The 21,772-nt window shown below is 47.1% G+C and overlaps 1 protein-coding gene across 2 annotated transcripts; it reads left to right on the forward strand.

Annotated features, from left to right (window-relative positions):
* Positions 1 to 690: 690 nt before the first annotated feature.
* LKAAEAR1 (LKAAEAR motif containing 1) lies at positions 691 to 9,112 on the forward strand. 2 transcript variants are annotated; one of them, XM_088674737.1, is made up of 4 exons: positions 691 to 1,122; positions 3,542 to 3,664; positions 5,483 to 5,519; positions 8,874 to 9,112. In XM_088674737.1, the coding sequence occupies exons 1-4, from the start codon at positions 829 to 831 to the stop codon at positions 8,882 to 8,884; spliced, it is 465 nt and encodes a 154-aa protein (XP_088530863.1). In that variant the 5' UTR covers positions 691 to 828; the 3' UTR covers positions 8,885 to 9,112. The 2 variants fall into 2 exon arrangements, with proteins under 2 accessions (XP_088530863.1, XP_034979055.1); XM_035123164.3 differs by lacking the exon at positions 8,874 to 9,112 and having other exon boundaries at positions 5,483 to 5,684.
* The last annotated feature ends 12,660 nt before the right edge of the window (positions 9,113 to 21,772 follow it).

Genomic DNA, 21,772 nt, shown 5'->3' on the forward strand with positions numbered 1-21,772 from the left:
TGGACCTTCTAATTCTGTGATCTACACAAGAGGTTCTCTGTGGTTGGCTTCTCCCAACCAAATGTTCCAGCAGTACTTTTTTTTTTAAAAAAAAAATAATGTTTCCATTCTTGGACAGGGTTTTGTAAGAGCAACACCCCCTGCAGCAAATCTATGCCTGCGTCCATCTGCGAGTTGCGGTTGTGAGCCATCACGCCTTCCAGCCCAAAAGATGCTTGCTGGGCGAGACATGATTCATCAGAAGCCAGGCAGAAAATGCCACAGGCGCTGACTTGGCACTGAGGAGTTGTCCGCTACTACTGTAGCTTGTGGCTGAAATTCTAGTTAAAAGGCTCTGGTATCACCCATGAAACCGCTTCCTCTTTCTTATCAGAAACATCCTGTGTAATTTCCTGCTAGCAGGCTCAGGAGACCCCGGCGATGGGGAGCGTTTTCCTGTTTTGACACGTCTTTCTATTTTCGTTTTCTCTTCTCTTCCCTTCGTAAATCTGTTGTGGAACACAAACATGCACGGCGTGGTTTTAGGATGTCCAGCCTTTCAGCCAAACCCTCGAGCTGTGCCTCTTTTTTTGCTGTTCGGCTTGATCCGAAACTGGAAGCAGGGGATACTGTTTGCTTCCATGCCATGAAAGCAAAAGTGGGCAGGGGAAAATAGTGAGGGGGGCTTGGTCAGGCCCCTGAACTGGGCATTAGACACCCCTGATGTACAGAGTTGGAAAGCGTTTCAAATAGCCTTGTGTTTTCCCATGGTCAAGCTGTTTGGCCTTCCTCTCTTCCATAGCCCTCCTGCCGAGCAGCATCCAATCCAAGTCGGCGAGATAAGCAAAGATGTCCAAGGGCGGAGCTCTCCAGAGAACTAAGATGACAATGCGACACCCGAAGCGTTCGAGCGCCAGTGAAGCAAACAAGATGACTCCAGCGCAGATGGCGCGCTACTTGGCCTTTGCTGACCCCAGTCAGCCCAAGGTGAAAGAAATGCTGGCTGCCGTCCTCATGAAGGACAGGAAATTGGTGCCGGAAGAGGAAAAGGTGGCAGAACAGAAGAACCTCATCGGGGTCCTGAAGGCCACCGAGGCTCGGAACCGCCTCCGGAACACTAGGCTCCAGTACCAGAATCTGAGAGTGAGTTTGTATGGGGTTTGGGGAGGGGGGCAGCGATGTCAGGGGCAGGCTAGATGAGGAGGAGAGCTGGAGACCGCCTAACCGAGAGGCAACCATATTTCTCCTTTCTCTCAGCCCTATGGGGTAGCTTAGGCTGAGAGTGAGTGACTGGCCCAAGGTCACCCAATGAGCTTCATGGCTGAGCGGGGATTTGAACCGCAGTCTCCCAGGTCCTAGTCCAACACTCTAGCCACTATGCTAAATCGGCACGTAGTATCACAGAGTACTGTGCACCCTGACTTCAGTAGGGTGGGGATGTTTACTACTCTGCTTCCAGCAATAAAATATCTTTGGCTGACCCTGCTTGCCCTGTGGCCTCTAGCTCCCGACACTCATTTTCATCTCACCATAGGGGCATCTACTTCATCCTGAGAACGGCAAAGAGGTTGGGAAATGGAGGCACCGTTCATGGGAACGTAGCCAGAGACAGCAAGGGTGTGTGTGGCAGAAACAGCCCAGAATTCCTGGTCCATGCACAGATTTGTTTTTTAGGGGTTGGGAAGTGTTATCGCATGCCATTCCTAAATGCAAGCCCTGGGAAAGCTCCATCGAGACCTATTGGAATAACCTGCCAACGCAGTATCAATGCCTCTCCAACTTTCCCTGTGTAATCCCCGTGAGAAAGCTAGTTCTGGAAAAGTTGCTTATTTTAGACCAGACATGGAAGATATTTTCTCTCTCTATAATCCCAAACAACATGATGTCATAACTTGGCTCCTGCTATAACTCTGGGCTTGTTATTTACAGCTCCTGCCATAAAATATGCTATAGTTAGCAAGCTTGGAACAGGACTTTGCCGCCGCTGCTGCTGCTGCCGCCACTGCTACTGTCAAAACAAAGCCTTTCCTCTCCTTCCAAGGCTGGGGCTATTTTGGCCAGTGAAACAAAGCATCTCTCTTGGGGGTCTTTAACTGGCAATAAACAACGACCGCCCTTTGCAGGCTCCCAAAAACTTGGCAACAAGCAGCGTAATATGTACACAGAGATGCCTCTCCCAAATAAACCCAGTGGCTTTTCAGGGATTGTGCCTGGGTTGACGGTCAGATTCAGGCAAACGGACGTGAGAGGGCTGAGGCCCCGACAGACGGGTGTTTGTGACACTGGAGAGCCCAGGGGTGGAAGAGAAATCCAATGCTATTTGCATTTAAAGGCAAACCTCATTTGCACTTTCTGTAGCAACACTAGCACAAAAAAAAAACACAGCCATCCTTCAGAATGTGCACTTCTCCGAATTTTGCAATGCTGTTCTCCATTGAAAGAATGTGTCCAAAACTGCACATGTTGGGATAAAGTGTTCAGCAAATGGCATATATTCATGTAAATCGCATTGCAATATGTATTCTGTTAGGGAAAGCTGGTTTGTGGGGCGAGTTGATCTTCACCCTTTCCTCTCCCAAAACAATCCTCAATTCCGCCGCCGCTGCCACCAGCACAACAGTTAGCTTTAGAGGGAAAGCTCCCATTGGTGGCAATGGGAGCTTTCTCTGCTTCTGAAGGCTTCTTGCAGTGCAGGTGGGGTTTTGCTGGAATCACAGTAGGGGAGGGCAAGGATAAACCTCCCTCCCCATACACTGTGGTCCTGATGAAAACCCTCCACCCTGAACCTACTACTATTTTTTAAACTTACGTGTGGTTGCCAAGCATGAATAGGGAGCAGCTTTCACCAACCGGGCGCCCTCCAGATGTTCTGGACTGCAACTTGCATCAGCCCCAGCCAGAACAGGTGTGCTGATGCAGGGCCGGTGCTAGGGCTTTTTGCGCCCTGGGCAAAATCACCTTCTGGCACCCCGGGCACATGCGTCATGCCCCATGCACAACGCTGCTGATGCCCCTGCGTCCCCTCCATAGGCGGGAGGAGCGCAAGCCAAAAGGAGAGCTCAGCACCCTCCCGCCTATGGAGGGGATGCTGTGAGCTCCTCAGCGGCTACAGTGAGTGAGCGGCAGCAGCAGCAGCAGCACCCATAGCTGAAGGTTTCAGCTACGGGAGCTGCTGCCACTCACTTGCTGCAGCCGCTGAGCGTCCCCTCCATAGGCGGGAGGAGCGCGAGCCGTGGGAGGGCGGCGGTGGCGCGGGGGTTTTGCGGGGCAGGCTGGCCAGCGCCCCCTCCATTTGCGCGCCCTAGGCAACTGCCTACTCCGCCTAAATGGACGCACCGGCCCTGTGCTGATGGGAGTTGTAGTCCCAAAACACGAAGTATGAATTGGCGAAGGATGAACTAGGTTGGCGAAGGATGAATTTAGAGTACCACCTTGTTTGGCCCTCAGGTCTCAGGATTGGGAGAGAGCGCTGCCATTCAGAGTAGACAGCACTGGACCAAAGGTCTGGTTCAGTCTAAAGCAGCTTCAGTTCTTCATTCATTTCATTCTCTTTCGACTCCAGGCACAAGAGATCAACTTCCTGATCTCCTTCCAGAGGAATGCTAAAGGTGCTGTGAGGCTCGAGGTCTTCCTCCCGCCCAGGAAGAACCTTAGAAAACTAGCAGACTGCATGAACACAGTCCAGGTATGTTGAATGCACAAACTCTCTGGCAAAAAATTCCTTCCCACTGACATAGCTCTCCATTTCCCGGTTCTGAAAGGGGGGCCCATCAAGAAAGAAATGTGGGGCTGCGCAGCTCCCTCTGCAGACAGCTTGTGCATGTCACTGCAGAATATCAAGGAGGCCCGGCCCCCTCTTTTAATTTTTTGGGGGGTCCTAGACCCCTCATGCCCCCCTAGATGGCGCCCCTGATTCATATGGTGGACCGTTTCCTGGGAAGTCGAAGTGAGGACCATCCTCTTCAATGGTTCTTTAAAAGCATTCAACTAACTCACTGTGGCTGGATCCATTGATAGTTAAGAACATAAAAGGAGCCAGCTGGGTCAGACCAGTGTCCCATCTAGTCCAGCACCCTGTTCTCACAATGGTTTACTAGATTTCTGTGGCAAACCAGCAAGCAGGACCTGAGCACAACAGCCCTCTTCTCAACCCCATGGATCCCAGCGACTCTTATTCAGAAACATTCCTGCCTCCAACTGTGGAGGCAGAGCCAGGGGCGTAGGAAGATAGGGGCCAGGGCCATCTTAAGCGCCCCTGGCACGTGGAGCGACGGATCCCTCCGGCGCCCCCCGCCCCGTTTCCCAGCGGGGGGGGGGGCAGGCACAGTGCAGTTGTCAAACCGGCGGACCGGGCGGGCGCAGCTCTGTGGTGCCCTGCGCCACCGGGGGTCTACCTAGAGCCGGCCCTGATAGGGGCGGTATGGGCGGGCCGCCCCGAGCAGCGGACTCCAAGGGGTGCCATCGTGGGCACCCGCCCCCGGAACACGTGCCACGGCCTTCTGGGAGGTGCGCCATGCCCCCAGGAGGCGTGCCACGGCTCTGGAACGTGTGTCCCGCACCCTCCGGGAGGCTGGCCCCCGGCCCCAGTGCCGCCATTGGGCAGAGCCACCACAGCTAATAAATAGCCTTCTCCTCTGTGAATTTGCCCAATCCTCCTCCTCCTCCTCCTCCTCCTCTTCTTCTTTGAAAACTTTACTGAGTACAGTGGTCCCTTGGTTCTCAAACTTAATCTGTTTCATAAGTCTGTTCCAAAACCAAGGCATTTCAAAACCACAGAAAGTAATGCAAAACGGATTAATCCGTTCCAGACTTTGAAAAACAACCCCTAAAACTCCAATTTAACATGAATTTTACTATCCATTGATCCATAAAATGAAAGCAATAATCAATGTACTGTACTATAAAATAAATGAGACAGTGTTGTAGATGACAAAAAATATTATCCACACCGTCATAAAAACAAATTAACTTAAAAGTCCTCAAAAACAAAAACGCAAAATAAATAGCAAAAACAAAAGTGCCAAACTTAATACATTTCGGAATTCCATTTGACTTCCAAAATGTTTGAAAACCAAGGCGCAGCTTCTGATTGGTGCAGGCATCCTGAAAACAATAGCCGACAACTGCATCGGATGTTCGGCTTCCAAAAACATTTGAAAACCAGAACGCTACTTCCGGGTTTTCGGCGTTTGAGAACCAAGGCGTTTGAGAACCAAGGTACCACTGTATCTTAAAAACAGTTACCAAATTCATTTGTCTTCCAAGACAAATACATGCACTGATGCGAAGTCTTGCGTGCTGCCATTCACAAGGCATCAAAACAAACTTGGAGAATCTTTTACATTACAAATTCAGCTCACAATCCATAGGGTGGACTTGAGACAATTTCTTAACCGGTGACTGCTGCGACTGAAATGGACACGGGATTGCTGCTGTTACTATTGTTAATAAACAATGCGAACCGAGACCATCTGCACACTGTTTCCTTTCCTTTGCTTTACAGAGAAGCCGGATTGAAGAGATTCTGGAAGATGAAACTGGTGAGATCTATATCAGAAAGCCTTGAAACCCCACATAGGACAAGGCAGTAAAAGGGGAGGAGAATATGCATGGAAGCCAGACAGGGACCAAATCTCTGGACAGCTCCAGCTTAGAAAAACTATTGCTGTTCAATAAACTCCATGGATTATTATCCATGACTTAAAACAAAAAACAAAAAACCTCATAGTTAGGGATGGACAAATCTATTTCAGCTCCATGTTATTTTTGCATGTGTTCACCCAAAAGTCTGTTCCATCCCATTTTTTTCCATTAATCTTCGAGATCTCCAAATATATCTTGCATTTAAATATGCATTTTAGGCTGCAGTGGGACCTCTCAACAGTTGTGTGTAAGGCTGCGCGGTCAAAATGCAATTTTGAAAACAGTGCATTGTTAAACATGTAGGATACTTTTTAAAAGAAACGATGTGGCTAAACATTCAGGAAGTACAAACAGCTGGCCAATAACTTAACTGGTGCAGATCTGCACCGTGGTCAGGGAGGTCCTGATCAGCCAAGATGGGATTCTCTCTCCAATTTGCAGTTCTGCCTTTCAAATCAATGTGCGTGGTACAGGGCCTAAAGCATCCTTTGCCGATCTGGCGCATGGCTCTGCTTGCTGAGGCTGACGGGAACTGTCATTCAAAACATCTGGAGGGCACCAGAGTGGGAAAGGCTTGCTAGAGCGTTATGCCTGGGATGGGAGATGCCAGTTGGAGGAATGCTGGACCTGAGATGAGTCATCTCCTGTTAAGAGACATGCCTTTCAGTTTGGTACGGAAGACTTGTCCTTTGGAAGCTTCGTATTTGGTGCAGTCCTCTGCCTAGTTAGCAAAATATCTGAGCATCAGACTTGCAGAATCTGCTGTGCTCTGTAGAGACTGAATTCCTTCCATTTAAACCCTGTGCAAAGCATGCAATCCTGTGCATGCTTAGCCATGAATGTGGGACTCACAGCATCCTCATTCCAGTGGCGATGCATGTGAAACCACATGATAAGCAGACACGGGCCCCAATCCCCATCTGTCCCCACCACCTTGCTACCTGAAGGCAGCCCTGTTTAGGGAGGCTTTTAATGTTTAATAGATTATTTTATTTCATTTTTCTGTTGGAAGCCGCCCAGAGTGACTGAGGAAACTCAGCCAGATGGGCGGGGTATAAATAATACCGCAAATTATTATTATTGTTGTTGTTTAGTCGTTTAGTCGTGTCCGACTCTTCGTGACCCCATGGACCATAGCACGCCAGGCGCTCCTGTCTTCCACTGCCTCCCGCAGTTTGGTCAGACTCATGTTCGTAGCTTCGAGAACACTGTCCAACCATCTCGTCCTCTGTCGTCCCCTTCTCCTTGTGCCCTCAATCATTCCCAACATCAGGGTCTTTTCCAAGGATTCTTCTCTTCTCATGAGGTGGCCAAAGTATTGGAGCCTCAGCTTCAGGATCTGTCCTTCCAGTGAGCACTCAGGGCTGATTTCCTTCAGAATGGAGAGGTTTGATCTTCTTGCAGTCCATGGGACTCTCAAGAGTCTCCTCCAGCACCATAATTCAAAAGCATCAATTCTTCGGCGATCAGCCTTCTTTATGGTCCAGCTCTCACTTCCATACATTATTATTATTATTATTATTATTATTATTATTATTATTATTATTATTATTATACCTTGCTTCCTCCTCTGTCAGTTTTGTATTGTCTGCCTCCCCACCCAGCAACCATATAGCCTGTTAACAACTACTAGGCACTCTCTCCATTCCAAAATAAAGCAGGGGGTCAATATGCAGCCAGGTGGTCCCTGGTCCATGAGATAGTGTGTGTGTTCCCCCCCCCATCTGCAGAGAACGTGGCTGACAGGAGTCATTGCATGAATGAGATGCCTTCACAGGCTTCAAATGCTTAGAAAATGTTCCTATATATGCCTGCTTCTAAGGTTTAACAATACGAAAGTAGATTCTACCAGGCTCATTAAAAAGCATAGGACATGTCTAAACTGCACCGCTTCGTAGGGTCATAGAATTGTAGAGTTGGAAATCTCGGCTAAAGAATTCCTGAAAGATGGGCCCTCCAGTCTCGGTTTAAAAACCTCCAGTGGAGGGGAGCCCGGCACATTTTGTGGCCTTCCGTTCCACAGCTCTTACCGTCAGAAAGTCCTTCCTGATGTTTAGTCAGAATCTCATTTCTTGTCGTTTGCATTTGTTTGTAATTTGTGTTGTGTTGGTTGGTTTTATGCACTGGTTTCGCTTGCCATGCCTTCCCGGGAAGAATTCTGGGGACTGAAGTTTCTCGAGGTGCCAAGGATTCTTTTTCTTCTTCCCCTACAAAGCTACAGTTCTCAGCATTCCCAGGGGAGAGGGGCTTTTGCCAAACCATGTGAATGGCATAATATATATATTATATATATGCCCGAGGGGTCAAGTTCATATATCTTTTGTGCAGGGAGGGACAGAAAAGGCTACTTCCAAGTCCATATCAGTTTCAAATGTGTTCATTGCCTATCTCCCTTCCACCTTCCTTTCTGCATTATGCTTATTTTTTTAAATAAAAAAATCCACATGAAAATTGGCATTTAAACCGATGTTTGGCTACGTATATTTTCGCCACATATGTGAGGGTGTCTCAATGTAGCCAACCCATATATTCCTCTGACATGCACATTTTTAAAATCAGTGCATCTTGGTTCTTTCTTGAGCCGATGACGTCACTGCGCAATTCGGAGAAGTGCGAAATCCGAAGGAGGTTATGCAAATTGTGAACAGCCCTGAGACCTTCGGGTACGGGGCGGTATATAAATTCATTAAATAAATAAATAAATGAGATAAGTAAATAAATATAACCCACCTGCCCTCCACACATGTGTGCATGTTGCATCTGAAACTGACTGGGCCAGCCATTGTAATGCTGGGAACTGTTGCGAGGGAGAGATGGAAACTTCTCCGCTTTGCAAAATCTCCAATTCTCGGGAATCTTATGGGAAAGCCATGCAAGATCCAGGGGTGGGGAACCTTAGCCCCCAGAGGCCTAATATGGCCTCCTTAAACTCTTAAGAATGCCTCTTTTCTGGCCTGGGTGGAGGACCGAGAGGGGTTTGAGTGTACGAACGAGCCTACCATACAAAGCTGAAATTTGCATCCATTGCTCTGCCCATTTTGGCCTCTGGTCCTGACGCACTTCTGGCATGTGCCCTCCCCCCAAAGCTTGCCCAGAAGGGAACGTGGCCCTTGAAAAAGGTTCCCCGCCCCTGATAAATCAAATCTGCATTGTTAACAGCCAATGACCAGCATTCCCCTGGTATGACCTGTCTTTTGAAACTGGTTCTCAAGTGCTAAACGTTCTGTGTCTGCTCTCTTTTGCCACTTCAGCGAGATTCTAGGGCAACCACCCTCTGGAAATAGGTTCTCCATTTCCTTTGCCACAATCAGGGCTCTTGGCGATGAGCGCTTGGCCTTGTGCTGAACCAAGGGGAGTGTAGCTGCTCAGACGTCTGTAGAGCCTCTAAGCTTGAATAGGTCGCTTTTTCGCATATGTAAAGTTGTAAAGATGTAAAGATAGTCACCATGTATATATCCATGTTCCAATAAAGGCAACCGACCCAGCCAGGAATTTCGGCTTCTATGTTATTTCTCCTTTGCTCACTATTCTTTCTGTGAGGTTCACCAGGGCTGAGCCACCATGATGTTCCGCAATTCACCACCCCAGTTTGTCCTGACCACCATGACTCTCATGTACCCAGGAGCATTGTGTGGGGAGGGCCAGGGGCCCCCTCTCCCCCTCATTGAATGGCCACCCAGCCAGTGTTGAGGGAATGTGTCCACAAAAGACCGTGACGGTCAACAGGTCCCCCCAGCGCAGGCAGGCAGGCAGGCAGGCAGGTGACGCAGCGTGGCCCCATGAACCCTCTGTGTCCCAGAAGACACCCAGGAGAGAAAGTTCTCCAAGTGCAATCTGTTGCCCAGTGCATTTTGGAAACAATAAGTTCCTCCTCCTCCCATTATTATTATCATCATCATCATCATCATCACCCTGCCCTTCACCCTAAGGTGCCACAGCAGGTTTCAACATTAAAATGCAATATTAGAAACAGTTTAAAACAGGCATCCCCAAACTGCAGCCCTCCAGATGTTTTGGCCTACAACTCCCATGAACCCTAGCTAACAGGACCAGTGGTCAGAGATGATGGGAACTGTAGTCCAAAACATCTGGAGGGCCGAAGTTTGGAGATGCCTGGTTTAAAACAACCTACAATCACAAAGATAAGGTGGATCGGAAAAATAAACAACTCCCTTCCTCCAAGACATTCCCCTGCATATATATATATATATATATATATATATATATATATATATATAATGACACACACACTCCGTATTGGCCCAACTATAAGTCGCACCCGCAAGTAAGCCGCACATTTAAAATTCAAGGCTTATTTGTGGGGGCAGCCCGCCTCCTGGCACTACCGCCCTGAACGGGGGGCGGCCTGCGCCCGCCACTCTGCTCCCAAGCCAGTGTTGTCACTCGGCTCCAAATACAGTATATGCCACACTTTAACTTGGCAAAAATAAAAATAAAAGTGCGGCTTATATTTGAGCCAATACGGTATATATTTTACTGCAGCTTCCCCCTTTACGAAGCATGGGCAATAACAAAAGATTTCGGACACATTCATAACTTTTTCCTCTCTAGGTTGTTGTTTTGCTGCATTCAGTGCCTCTCCCCCTTTTCCCGCAAATTGTGCCGAACAGTGTCCTTGTGAGGCCAATCCCCTCTCCAGCTCCATTCTCAGGAGGAGACGTCTGGTAGCTTGTGCTACCTGGGCCATAGCTCCGTGGCAGAAAGTCCCGGGTTCAATCCCCAACCTCTCCGGGTAGGCTGGGAAAGGGTCCTTGCCCGAGACCCTGCCAGTCATTGCGTTGACAACGCTGAGCTAGATAGACCGATGGTCTGATATAGCATAAGGCAGCTTCCTGCGCTGCAATGCTTAAAATGTACTGGCAGTGTAGAATAGTTTTAGGGCCCAATCTGACACTTTGAGCCACAGTAGTTTTCTGCACAATCTAGAGTCTAGACAATGGAAGATCTTATTTCTAAGGGTTGCAGTCCGCTAACTGTTCCTTTGAGTACGGTAGATACACTGAAATTAATGGCCATGACTAACTTGCACCCGCTGATTTCAATGGTTCTACTCTGAGTAAGTTTGTTGTTGTTGATGATGATGATGTATTATTATTATTATTATTATTATTATTATTATTATTATTATTATTATCTGGATGGCTTCCACAACCCTTCACTCTTACCTTAGCAGCAGCTAACACACATTGAATAAAAGGGGGGTCAGAAATCAATTCATCGTTTTATTCTTGGAGTCTCTGGATAACCACATATTCCCCATGCTGCTCAAGAGGAAAAAAAATACTCACTGCTCAGCCAGGTTCCTAAAACACAAGTGGAGCAACCTCCCTTGGGCTATCATCCTGCTTCTGACTCCGTTTTTCTAACACTGTGTTATATTTTGCTATATTCCAAGAGAGAAGCAGGAGGTAGCATAAAATTACACACAGACATGTTTTTATTTATTTGTACCCAGCCAGATGGACAGGGTACAAATTATTATTATTATTATTATTATTATTATTATTATTATTATTATTATTAAATGGCTCCTCCATCCTTTGCTCCTTCCTCCTCAACCAGCACAAAGTCCTCTGAAGTACTGTGCTTGGGAATTTAAATGCCGTGGGCCAAATAAAGTCTAGGGTTTATGAAATTGTAGGCAAGCATATTCCACCTTTTTAATACCTTGGCCTTTACAATTTATTAGTTTTATTATTAACATGCACTCCCAGGGTCCTGAATTTCTTGGAAATTAAATTCTGCATTGTTGCTTTTAAGATTACTTCTTCTAAATTTGTGTTTTTGTGGCGGGGGCATGGGGGGGGGGTACTACGTGCTTTGGGGCATAATCTCATACATGCTTACCTGGGTGTGAGTCCCACTGAACATAGCAGGCCTTACTAATGAGTAGACATGCCTCTAAGATTGCACCGTTATTGTGAATAGGGAAGCATTGTTAGGAACTGATTTTGTTGTGTGGCTAACCTGATTGGATTTTGTTTTGTTATATTTTGATAACTCCTTTGTTAAACAGCATTGCTGTTTAATACCTTGCTGTTGAATAAATAAACAACCGACTATAAAATATGATATATGTATGATTGCCTTGCTGTTGTAAGTGACTTATTGCATTATCCTAGATATTTCAGATTGCTTTGTTTGTTGTTGTTCATCTCTTGTATTATTATTGTTTCAATGTAAATGGTCTTAAGCACTTCATATGCAAAGATAAATAAACTGGAAGCTGAGTTCAATTACCTGTGGCATCTCTGACTCTTCTTTGCTGTCCAGAGCCTTGACTTCCCCCGGACTCGGACTATGCAGCCGCCTTCAACCTCTCTGAGCAGAGTAGAAAGGCTGAACCTTGTGTGATTTGAGGAAAGACTCCTGACGGAAATCCTGGAAAACACCTGCCAGCCATTAGACCAGACTTCCTCAACCTCGCCCCTCCAGGTGTTTTGAGACTACAATTCCCATCATCCCTGACCACTGGTCCTGCTAGGGATCATGGGAGTTGTAGTCCCAAAACATCTGGAGGGACGAGGTTGAGGAAGCCTGGTGTAGACAATATTGAGCTAGATAGACCAATGGTCTGACTCTAGTTTCCTATTTTTTTCAGCATAAACTACTTCACAGGGTTGTTGGGGGGATCAGATAGGAAGGGGGGATCTGTATATGCTACTTAAGCTTCCAGGAGGAAAGCCAGGATGTTGTTGTTGTTGTTATTGTTGTTGTTGTTTAGTCGTGTCTGACTCTTTGTGACCCCATGGACCAGAGCACGCCAGGCACTCCTGTCTTCCACTGCCTCCCGCAGTTTGGTCAGACTCATGTTCGTAGCTTCGAGAACACTGTCCAACCACCTGTCGTCCCCTTCTCCTTGTGCCCTCCATCTTTCCCAACACCAGGGTCTTTTCCAGGGAGTCTTCTCTACTCATGAGGTGGCCAAAGTACTGGAGCCTCAGCTTCACGATCTGTCCTTCCAGTTTTCTTGGCAGGGATACTGGAGTGGCTTGCCAGTTCCTGCTCCAGGTGGATCGAGTTTAGTCAAAACTCTCCACTATGACCTGTCCATCTTGGGTCCATCACAGCTATTCAAGCCCCTTTGCCACGACAAGGCAGTGATCCATGAAGAAACCTGGGGCAAGTCCGGTGGAAACTAACTGCTCAGCAATTGTCACCCCTGGGCACTTCCCTGGGTGGGGTGTGTGTGTGGTGTGTGTGTGTGTGTGTGTGTACATGTTCTCACAGGAGGTGGCAGGGAAGAGTCCTTTCCCCAAGGGCAAAATGGCGTTGGAATGTGTTTCAATTGGCAAGGGGGTGTGTGTGATTTATAAAGCTAGGTATCTTCCCTGAGCAGTCAAGTCGAAAGGATACATTCAGGCATAATATTTGTAACATTCAACAACCCCATAGATGTGCCCCACCCCCATAATTTCCATAACACCTGGGATCTCCAAGGGTCGCTTAGGGCAACTCCCTGCAATGCAGGAATCTCAACTAAAGCATCCATGGCAGGTGGCCATCCCAAACTCTGCTTTAAAACCTCCAAGGAAGGAGAGTCCACCTGCTCCCGAGGGAGACTGTTCCACTGTCAAAAAGCTCTTCCTGTCCGAAAGTCCTTCCTAATGTTTATCCTGAGTCTCCTTTCTTGTAACTTGAAGATATTGGTTCAAGTCCTGCCCTCGAGAGCAGGAGAAAACAGGCTCGCTCCATCTTCCTTGAGGCAGCCCTTCAGATATTTGAAGTTGGCTATCATCTCTCAGTCTCCTTATTCAGATAAAGGTCCAGAGAATCTTGTGAAACTCCTATATTGGAGGAGACTATCCCATGCAGACAGAGTCTCTGTGCACATCATGCATTTAAAGCACATTTAAAGCATGTGCAAAGAATCCTTCGCTGAGCTACAATTCCCAGCACCCATTACAAACTACAGTTCCCATTATTATCAGGGAAGACATGCGCTTTAAATATATGGCTTGCACGCTTTCTTCTGGCACTGAGCAACATAGTGCAACATCATATGGGATGTGTCAGCGCTGGATTGGTGCTCCAGAGCTTTCTGCTATGTACATAAAAATGTAATGCTGTCATCACGCTGCCCCAATTGGAGGATTTGTTGAGTCACATCACAATGCTGGATTTGCATAAAGCCAGAGCACAGCCTCCCATTGGAAGATTTGCAGTGCCTCATCAAGGGAGGGGGAATGGGAGGGGAGTTGGCAAGTAAATTGAAAAATAGGCAGGAGAGCCATTCTTGCAGTGAAGGACTATCTACTGGGATTTTATTTCCTTTCTAAGGCATACATAACAAGCCTAGAGGGAAATGGAAGTAATGGCAGCCAAGTAGTATCTCAAAGGTATCTGCTGCAACACTCAGAATGGATCCTTGAATAATTGTTCCCAAAAGAAAAGGTGGCAGCACAGAGAAGAATACTTGAGACTCAAGAGGAGTGGAGATCAGGAAATTGAAAAGGATAAAGGTCAGAAGGATGTCAGAAGCAGAAAAAAGGCTCCATGTCTTTTCTTCCTAAGAGCAACATCTCCAATGCAGCGTCAGAGTTCAGCAGAACTCGCTCCCCTGAAATCAGATGTAAGCAAAACATTACATTTGCAAGTTGTGGTCCTCCAGTGTAATTGGAAGCATTAAATAAAGCTTCAGGGGGATTGCCGCAGTATACAAGCCATACATGTGATATCAGTTCCTTTAATGTAGGGTTCCAGACGTCCCCGGTTCCTAGGGACAGTCCCCGGATTAACCAATCTGTCCCTGAAATGTCCCCGGATTTTAATTAATGTCCCCGGCTTTATGCCTGCGAACTTCCGGCGAGGCAACATGGTGGGCGCCATGGCAGTGAGCAGCACCGGAGGTCCTGGCCACATCAAAATTCCAGCCAGCCAATCCGCTGGCTGGGGGGGGCATTTAAACCGAGGTGCGAGCCAGAGAGCTTCCTTCAGTGAGGCACTGAGGCGGTGGAGAACAGGAGGAGAAGCATAGAAAAGAAATGTGCCGCGTTGCGAGACAGAAAGAGACAGAGCATGGGCGTACCCAGCATGGGGCAGGGGGGCAGCTGCCCCCCTAGAAGCAGGGCAGCTGAAGAGGACAGGCAGGGACGCTGCCTGCTGTGCTCCGCCTCAGCCTGCTTGGCTGAAGGGAAACAGCAGCAGCAGCAGTGAAGCTGCCTCCGTTGAAAAAAATCTGGACCTGGACCTGGGCTAACTTCAGCCCACACTCCTTCAAGTCACAGCGAGCACAGCACAGAAAGTGCTGCCCCACAATGCTCCGCGGCACCTCATTTGCATACATGCACTCGCTCTCCAGTGGTCTCCCTGTTATGGGAAGCTGGTGTCTTGTGTGTGTGTTTTAATGCGTGTTTTCCCAAGACCAGCGAGCGCCTTTACTTGATCTCTCTCCCCCACCCCCACCAACCTCTCTCTCTCTTTCTCTCTTTTGGTGTTTTTGTAGATAGGCTTCTCTGCTTGCCTTGTGTCAAGGTGTGCGCTCGACAACTTTGGGGCATCCCCCCCCCCCCAAAAAAGGTCAAGAACTCTGGGCAACCCTTTCCTAAAATAAAGCATTAAATTAAAAAAAAATTAAAGTGTCCCTGGATTCCTTGAAAAAAATCTGGTAACCATAATTTAATGTTGTGGTTTTCAAAGGGTGTTACGGGAACCCCTGAGGTCCCTTAGAACAGGCTTCCTCAACCTCGGCCCTCCAAATGTTTTTGGCCTACAACTCCCATTATCCCTAGCTAGCAGGACCAGTGGTCAGGGATGATGGGAACTGTAGTCTCAAAACATCTGGAGGGCCGAGGTTGAGGAAGCCTGCCTTAGAAGATTACCCAGAATTCCCCAACGAGCAGGAAAGAGAAGCAAACTTTACCCAAAGACAGCTTTCTCCAACCCCATTTGTTTATTTAAACCTCTTTTGTTGACCACCAGCACTACGCTTTCCATTTTTAAGTTCGGAATAGACCAGTTGGTTTGGAAGACGACAATCAGGCATCTGCACAACATGACCAGTCCAACAAAGTTGATGTTGAAGAGTCATTGCTTCAACACTGGTGATCTTTGCTTCTTCCAGTACGCTGACATTAGTTCGCCTGTCCTCTGAATGATGTGTAAAAATTTCCGGAGACACCGTTGATGGAATCTTTTGAGGAGTTGGAGATGGTGTGGATAAGTGCTCCATGTTTCACAAGCATACAGTAAGGTTGGTAGTACAATAGCTTTGTAAACAAGCATTTTGCTTTCCCTGCGAATGTCGCCTGTGCGCGAATTTGTTTTACGAGTGTTCTATCATTCTACCCCTAGGAAACACGACTAGGGAGCTTTGTGTGTTTATCAGACTGGTGAGATCCAGGACGAAGCATGCGGCAAGGTCACAGAGGCAGAGGGGGAAGATTTGACATATTTGTGTGTCATCTTTCACATGTCAGTTTTGATCTCAATCTTTGGCTGCAGGAGTGAGCGTGTGGCTAGCAGGAAACAAACGGTGTTGTGGGAGGGTGAGACGGCCAGAGAGAGAGAGAGAGAGAGAGAGAGAGAGAGAGAGAGAGAGAGAGAGAGAGATGGGTCTGTCCTCTGGTGTGGGCCCAGGAAATCGAGTTCCCGATTGCTGGAGTTGGGTGGCACCTACTGGATGAGCAGAAGAACACAGCTCAGAAGGAAACGCCGAGGAACGGGGAGAAATTAATAAATAATACAGTAATAATACAGTAAGCTCACATTCCCTGCTTTAACTGCTTTACGGGGGTTATTTTATTGTGTGCTTTAATTATGGGTGCTTATATTTTAACGTTACAATGGTTTTGATTTCAATGACTACTGAGCTTGACAGCTATGCCCTACCTCCCCTGTCGGAGACAGTATGCTTCTGGGTACCGGTTGCTGCAAACCACAGAGGAAGAGACTGTTCTTGAACTCAGGTCTTGCTTGCCCCAGGACTGAAGGTTCCCACACCAGTCACATGGCTTGCTGGCCAGCTCTCAGAGACACAACCCTTCTCTCTCTCTCTCTCTCTCTCTCTCTCTCTCTCTCTCTCTCTCTCTCTCTCTCTCTCTCTCTCTCTCTCTCTCTCTCTCCCCCCCCCCAGAGCAACAGAAGCTGAGGAGGCAGAGAGCCAGATGGGATTTTCAGAACAACCACAGAAGCCCAAACTCTTTGCTTGCAGAAGCGCTGGGGAGGGGGGAGTGGACGGCGGAAACTGCCTTCTACCGAGCCAGATTGACTGGTCCATATAGCTCAGTGCTGCCTACACTGACTGGCAGAGGCTCTTCAGGGTTTCAGGCATGCGATCTCTCCCAGCCTTGCCTGGAAACGCTGAGGATTAAAGCTGGGAGCTTCTAAGTGCAAAACACCATCGATCTATGGCCCTCCCTGGCAAAAGTGGAAACTCAGGCATAGCTCAGGGCCTGACTGAGAGCCAGAGCGTAAGCAAAGCTGCTGGATCTGTCTTTTAAAGGCATCCAAGTCTGTGGCCATCCCTGCCTCCAGTGGGAGTGAGTTCCATAGCTTCAACTATGCGCTGCCTTTCTTTTTTCTGTCCTGAACCTCCCAACGCTCCGCTTCCTTGCATTGTCCCTCCTCAATTAGAGTGTGGTGAGAACGGGAGAAAAAACTTATCTGCATCCAACACCACCCTTCAAGAATTCTGGGAGCTGTAGTCTGTTAAAAGGGTGCTGAGAGCTTTTAGGAGGCGCCTGTTCCCCTCGCAGAGCTACAGTTCTCAGAGAGAGGGAGGGAGGTGTCTCTCGAGGGAAAGATACAGAGCCTTCCCAGCTATAGGAGAATTGGCTGATAATACTATTGGGTGAGATGGCCAAGTTAACGTGTTTAATTAGAGAAAAATCATTCCTGACACTTATTAAGGCTTGGAAATTTCTTGTGGAGTTTTTGCGCGAAGTAGAAAATGAACTTGTCATAGCTGAAGATTGAAAAAAATACTGGTTTATAGAAGAGAGAATGATTGGATCTTAAAATCATAGCTGCAGGACAGAGAGCTGCAAGTCCTGTTATCCTTATTTATCTCTCTCTAATCTCTTTCTCGCCTCTCTGTTTCTCTCTCTTTAGGTTTTCCTTTTTCAAATTCTTTTCTCCTTTCTGCCTTTGTTCTTTTTTTAGACTAAGTAGCTGTTTTATATCATTACATTACATTACATAAAAACATACTTTGTGATGGGTATGTATGGAACAGCCGGAAAAGCAAAACAGAAAGCTGGGGAAGGGGTAGCGAAATGCTCCAGTCGAGCTCCTTGCAGCTTATAGTGCCTTGGAGGGAGACATGGGTGGAAAGTCGGAATCCTGAAAAAGAGCGCCCCTGCAGGAGGGGAGGACACACTGCAACGTGTTTCGCAAGCCCCAAAGGTCATGCCGCTCTGATAGGCCTACCCTCCTCTATGAATTTATCTGACCTCCTCGCTAGCCTGTCTAATCCAGAGGCAATCACTGTATCTTATCCCATCAATCCTGAAATGGAACCCCTGGTAAGAACCCCACAGGGCTAATGCAGGACAATTTCAATTGATTCCAGCCCATGACATCTTTGTTTCTCTTGCAAGTCCCGAAGATCTCAGAAACTCCCTCCGCAGTAACTCTCAAACTTTTGTTAAAAGAAAAAACTGCTCATTTTCCCTCATGGGTTACCCAAGAGCCCGTATACTAGAGTCCTTATGCAGGTTCTCTATGGGTAGGAGAAAATAACAGAGGCCAACCAGAGAATATTGAGAATCAAAACAGCTAGTAAGCATGATCTTTATTAAACTGTTGCAACAGGGTGCTCACCCCCCCCCACACACACATGCAGGAAGGAGGAGGGGAACTCAGAACATTGGTGCGCAAGCTCTTATATAGACTTTTGAAATTGCCTACCCTGTAGCTCAAGACCACCCCCCAAAACATCATACATACATCACAGGAAGAGGTGGTCCCCAGCAGAAATTTGAGTGTGTTGCTTCTCTCCTGTCTGCCAGGATACTGTACCTGATAATGCCTTATCTGTTTCCCTTTTCTGGGTAGCCTGGCCATTCCTTTGAGATGGTAAATACTTAGTTCCTGAATCTCTTATGCATACTGATAATGTGCTCAGCTTAACAGATACTTGTCAGACTGTATTTACAGGGAGGTATAAGCCCCTAGGTGACCCAGGTGGCGCATAAGGGACCCAGGTGGCGCTGTGGTTAAACCACTGAGCCTAGGGCTTGCTGATCAGAAGGTCGGCGGTTCGAATCCCTGTGACGGGGTGAGCTCCCGTTGCTTGGTCCCAGCTCCTGCCAACCTAGCAGTTCGAAAGCACATCAAAATGCAAGTAGATAAATAGGAACCGCTACAGCGGGAAGGTAAACAGCGTTTCCATGTGCTGCTCTGGTTTGCCAGAAGCGGCTTTGTCATGCTGGCCACATGACCTGGAAGCTATACGCCAGCTTCCTCGGCCAATAATGCGAGATGAGCGTGCAACCCCAGAGTCGGTCACGACTGGACCTAATGGTCAGGGGTCCCTTTATAAGCCCCTACAGTTCAAATACAACTAGAAAGCTTTTCCCATTTCCTTCCTCCTTACAGAGAAATATTTGTACTATTTCAGGCACATGGTTTATATACTTCTTCTTTGGCAATCAATCGTAGCCAAGTAAGATTGTCTTCCATAAACACGGTTTTAACAATGGGTCCGTAAGTGACTGTGGAGGCCAATTCTGGATCCACACGTCCTTCCACAGTGGAGACATTGGTTTCCAGGCAGGAGTTGATCACGGTGTGGATTTGCCAAGCATGCCTTCCTCTTAGCACGTTTCTCCCTTGCGTCCTGAGATCGAGTTTCTTCAAAGCCCATGACACCTTTGGTAAAGGCTGTTCTTCAACTGGAGCGCTCACAGGCCAGTGTTTCCCAGTTGTCAGTGTTTATACTACATTTTAAAAGATTTGCCTTGAGACAGTCTTTGAACCTCTTTTGTTGACCACAAAAGCATTACACTTTCCATTTTTAAGTTTGGAATAAAGTAGTTGCTTTGGAAGACGATCATCAGGCATCCGCACAACATGACCAGCATGTCACAGCCGTTGTAACATACCGCTTGTTATCATCTGCCTGTTCTGCCATTGAGGACTTCTAGGATCATTCTTTGTCTAGCTCCTTCCCTTTGACCTTACCGCCTTGGGTGACCCCGCTGGGAGTACGAGATTCCCGACGGCTTCGCTCACAAGGGTCATAAGAACACGCAAGCCCACTCACCACCACAAGGTGATGATCCAGCGAGTAGGGTTACATACTTACATATATGTTTGCCTGGTACATTTATGAACATTTACTTTATATCTTAGACCTTATAATTCTCATAACACTTTCTTGCACTGAGAACTGCTATTCTGTTGTGTTTATTCTTTGCAGAAATTCCTTGTGTTGTTTTATCTTTTGGCAACTACGGGAGAGGATAAAGACTAAACATTCAAACTCATACATTAATTTGCCCTTTGTGGCTGTGACCAGCAATGTTATATGTATGCATGGGGGGGGGATATTACAATATACTGTCAGGTTTGTTTGTTTATTGTATTCATTAAATTTGTGTACCACCCTTTATCCGTAGATCTTAGAGCGGGTTCACAGCATAAAAATACAAGATAAAAACAAACTATATATTCATGAAGAGGCAAGCAGTATTTCTATGAAGTGGCTTGCCTCTTCAGCACAAGGAAGATACATCACAGAAACTTTCATCACAGATTATCAGCAGTTTCTTCGGTCACTTTCCTGGTCGCCTTGGCAACCAGCCCGAAAGCTGTTTCTCCGCAGCCTCTGTTTAGCAACCACTTCTCTAAAGCATTTAAATAATGAACTTATGACAATAAAGTTCACTTTTGAACATTTTCTGCCCTACCCTATGCATAAAAGTCCCCCCCCCCCAAAGTTCAATAGGACTTACGCCCAGGTAAGTGGGTATAGGATTGCAGGCTAAGAGCCTACCCAGAAGTGAGTCCTTTGAATTCAATGGGGCTACCCCCCAGGTGAGTGGAGTTAGGGGTGCATAGAATCATAGAATCGTAGAGTTGGAAGAGACCACAAGGGCCATTCAGTCCAACCCCCTGGCGAGCAGGAAACACCATCAAAGCATTCTTGACATATGCCTGTCAAGCCTCTGCCTAAAAACCTCCAAAGGAGGAGACTCCACCACACTCCTTGGTAGCAAATTCAACTGCCGAACAGCTCTTACTGTCAGGAAGTTCTTTCTAATGTTTAGGTGGAATCTTCTTTCTTGTAGTTTGAATCCATTGCTCCGTGTCCGCTTCTCTGGAGCAGCAGAAAACAACCTTTCTCCCTCCTCTATATGACATCCTTTTATATATTTGAACATGGCTATCATATCACCCCTTAACCTTCTCTTCTCCAGGCTAAACATACCCAGCTCCCTAAGCCGTTCCTCATAAGGCATCGTTTCCAGGCCTTAAGTGCAGCCTAAGTGGTTTTAAAAAATGGCTCCCTCTTTACTGTAGGAATTTTTTTAAAACGCAAATAAAAGGGAGACTTAAATCTTAAACATTTAGAATCATAGGAAACTGCCTTAAGCCGAGTCAGACCACTGGTCCATCTAGTTTAGTACTGTCTGCACTGACTGGCAGCAACCCTCCAGTCTCCCAGTCCTACCTGGAGATGCCAGGGATCGAACCCGAGATGTTCTGCATGCAAAGCAGGTGCTCTGCCATTGAGCTGTGGCAAAGGTATCCGCATTTGCCACTGGAATAATATTCACCGGCAATGCCCACATAATATTCTGCTTCATGATGTGCTGGAGTTCCCTGGCTGGATGTCTCGCCGTCTTCGAACTAGTTTGCCGGAACAGATCAAAGATTGGTTCTCGTGAAGCGTCAGCTCTAACAGGGAGGAACAACATCTGGCAATCAAACAGACGCTGCCCCTTAATGTTAGCAGTCATTGCAAATAGACAATAATCCGGCAACCTACTTTACATTAATGTGTCTAATTTGTTTCTAGCATGAACTGCCCAGTTTCAGATGAAGGGTGGTTTATATAAATGTAAAAATAAATAAATAAATCTAATAAAGGTGTATATTTTTGCCCAGGCTTTCCCTGACCCATAAGAATGGACTCTCTTATTACTGAATTCCTGCATTTTATAAACTCTGGGTTTTTTTCAAT

This window comes from Zootoca vivipara, chromosome 7, assembly GCF_965207765.1.
Source record: "Zootoca vivipara chromosome 7, rZooViv2.hap1.1, whole genome shotgun sequence".
Classification (NCBI taxonomy): domain Eukaryota; kingdom Metazoa; phylum Chordata; class Lepidosauria; order Squamata; family Lacertidae; genus Zootoca; species Zootoca vivipara.

What these genes read in the sequence shown, in the direction of transcription:
- LKAAEAR1 (XM_035123164.3), top strand. Translation starts at nt 829, where the DNA reads ATGTCCAAGGGCGGAGCTCTCCAGAGAACTAAGATGACAATGCGACAC. An exon ending in TCCAGTACCAGAATCTGAGA is followed by an intron (nt 1,123 to 3,541) that starts GTGAGTTTGTAT and finishes TTTCGACTCCAG; the next exon opens with GCACAAGAGATCAACTTCCT. An exon ending in ACTGCATGAACACAGTCCAG is followed by an intron (nt 3,665 to 5,482) that starts GTATGTTGAATG and finishes TTTGCTTTACAG; the next exon opens with AGAAGCCGGATTGAAGAGAT.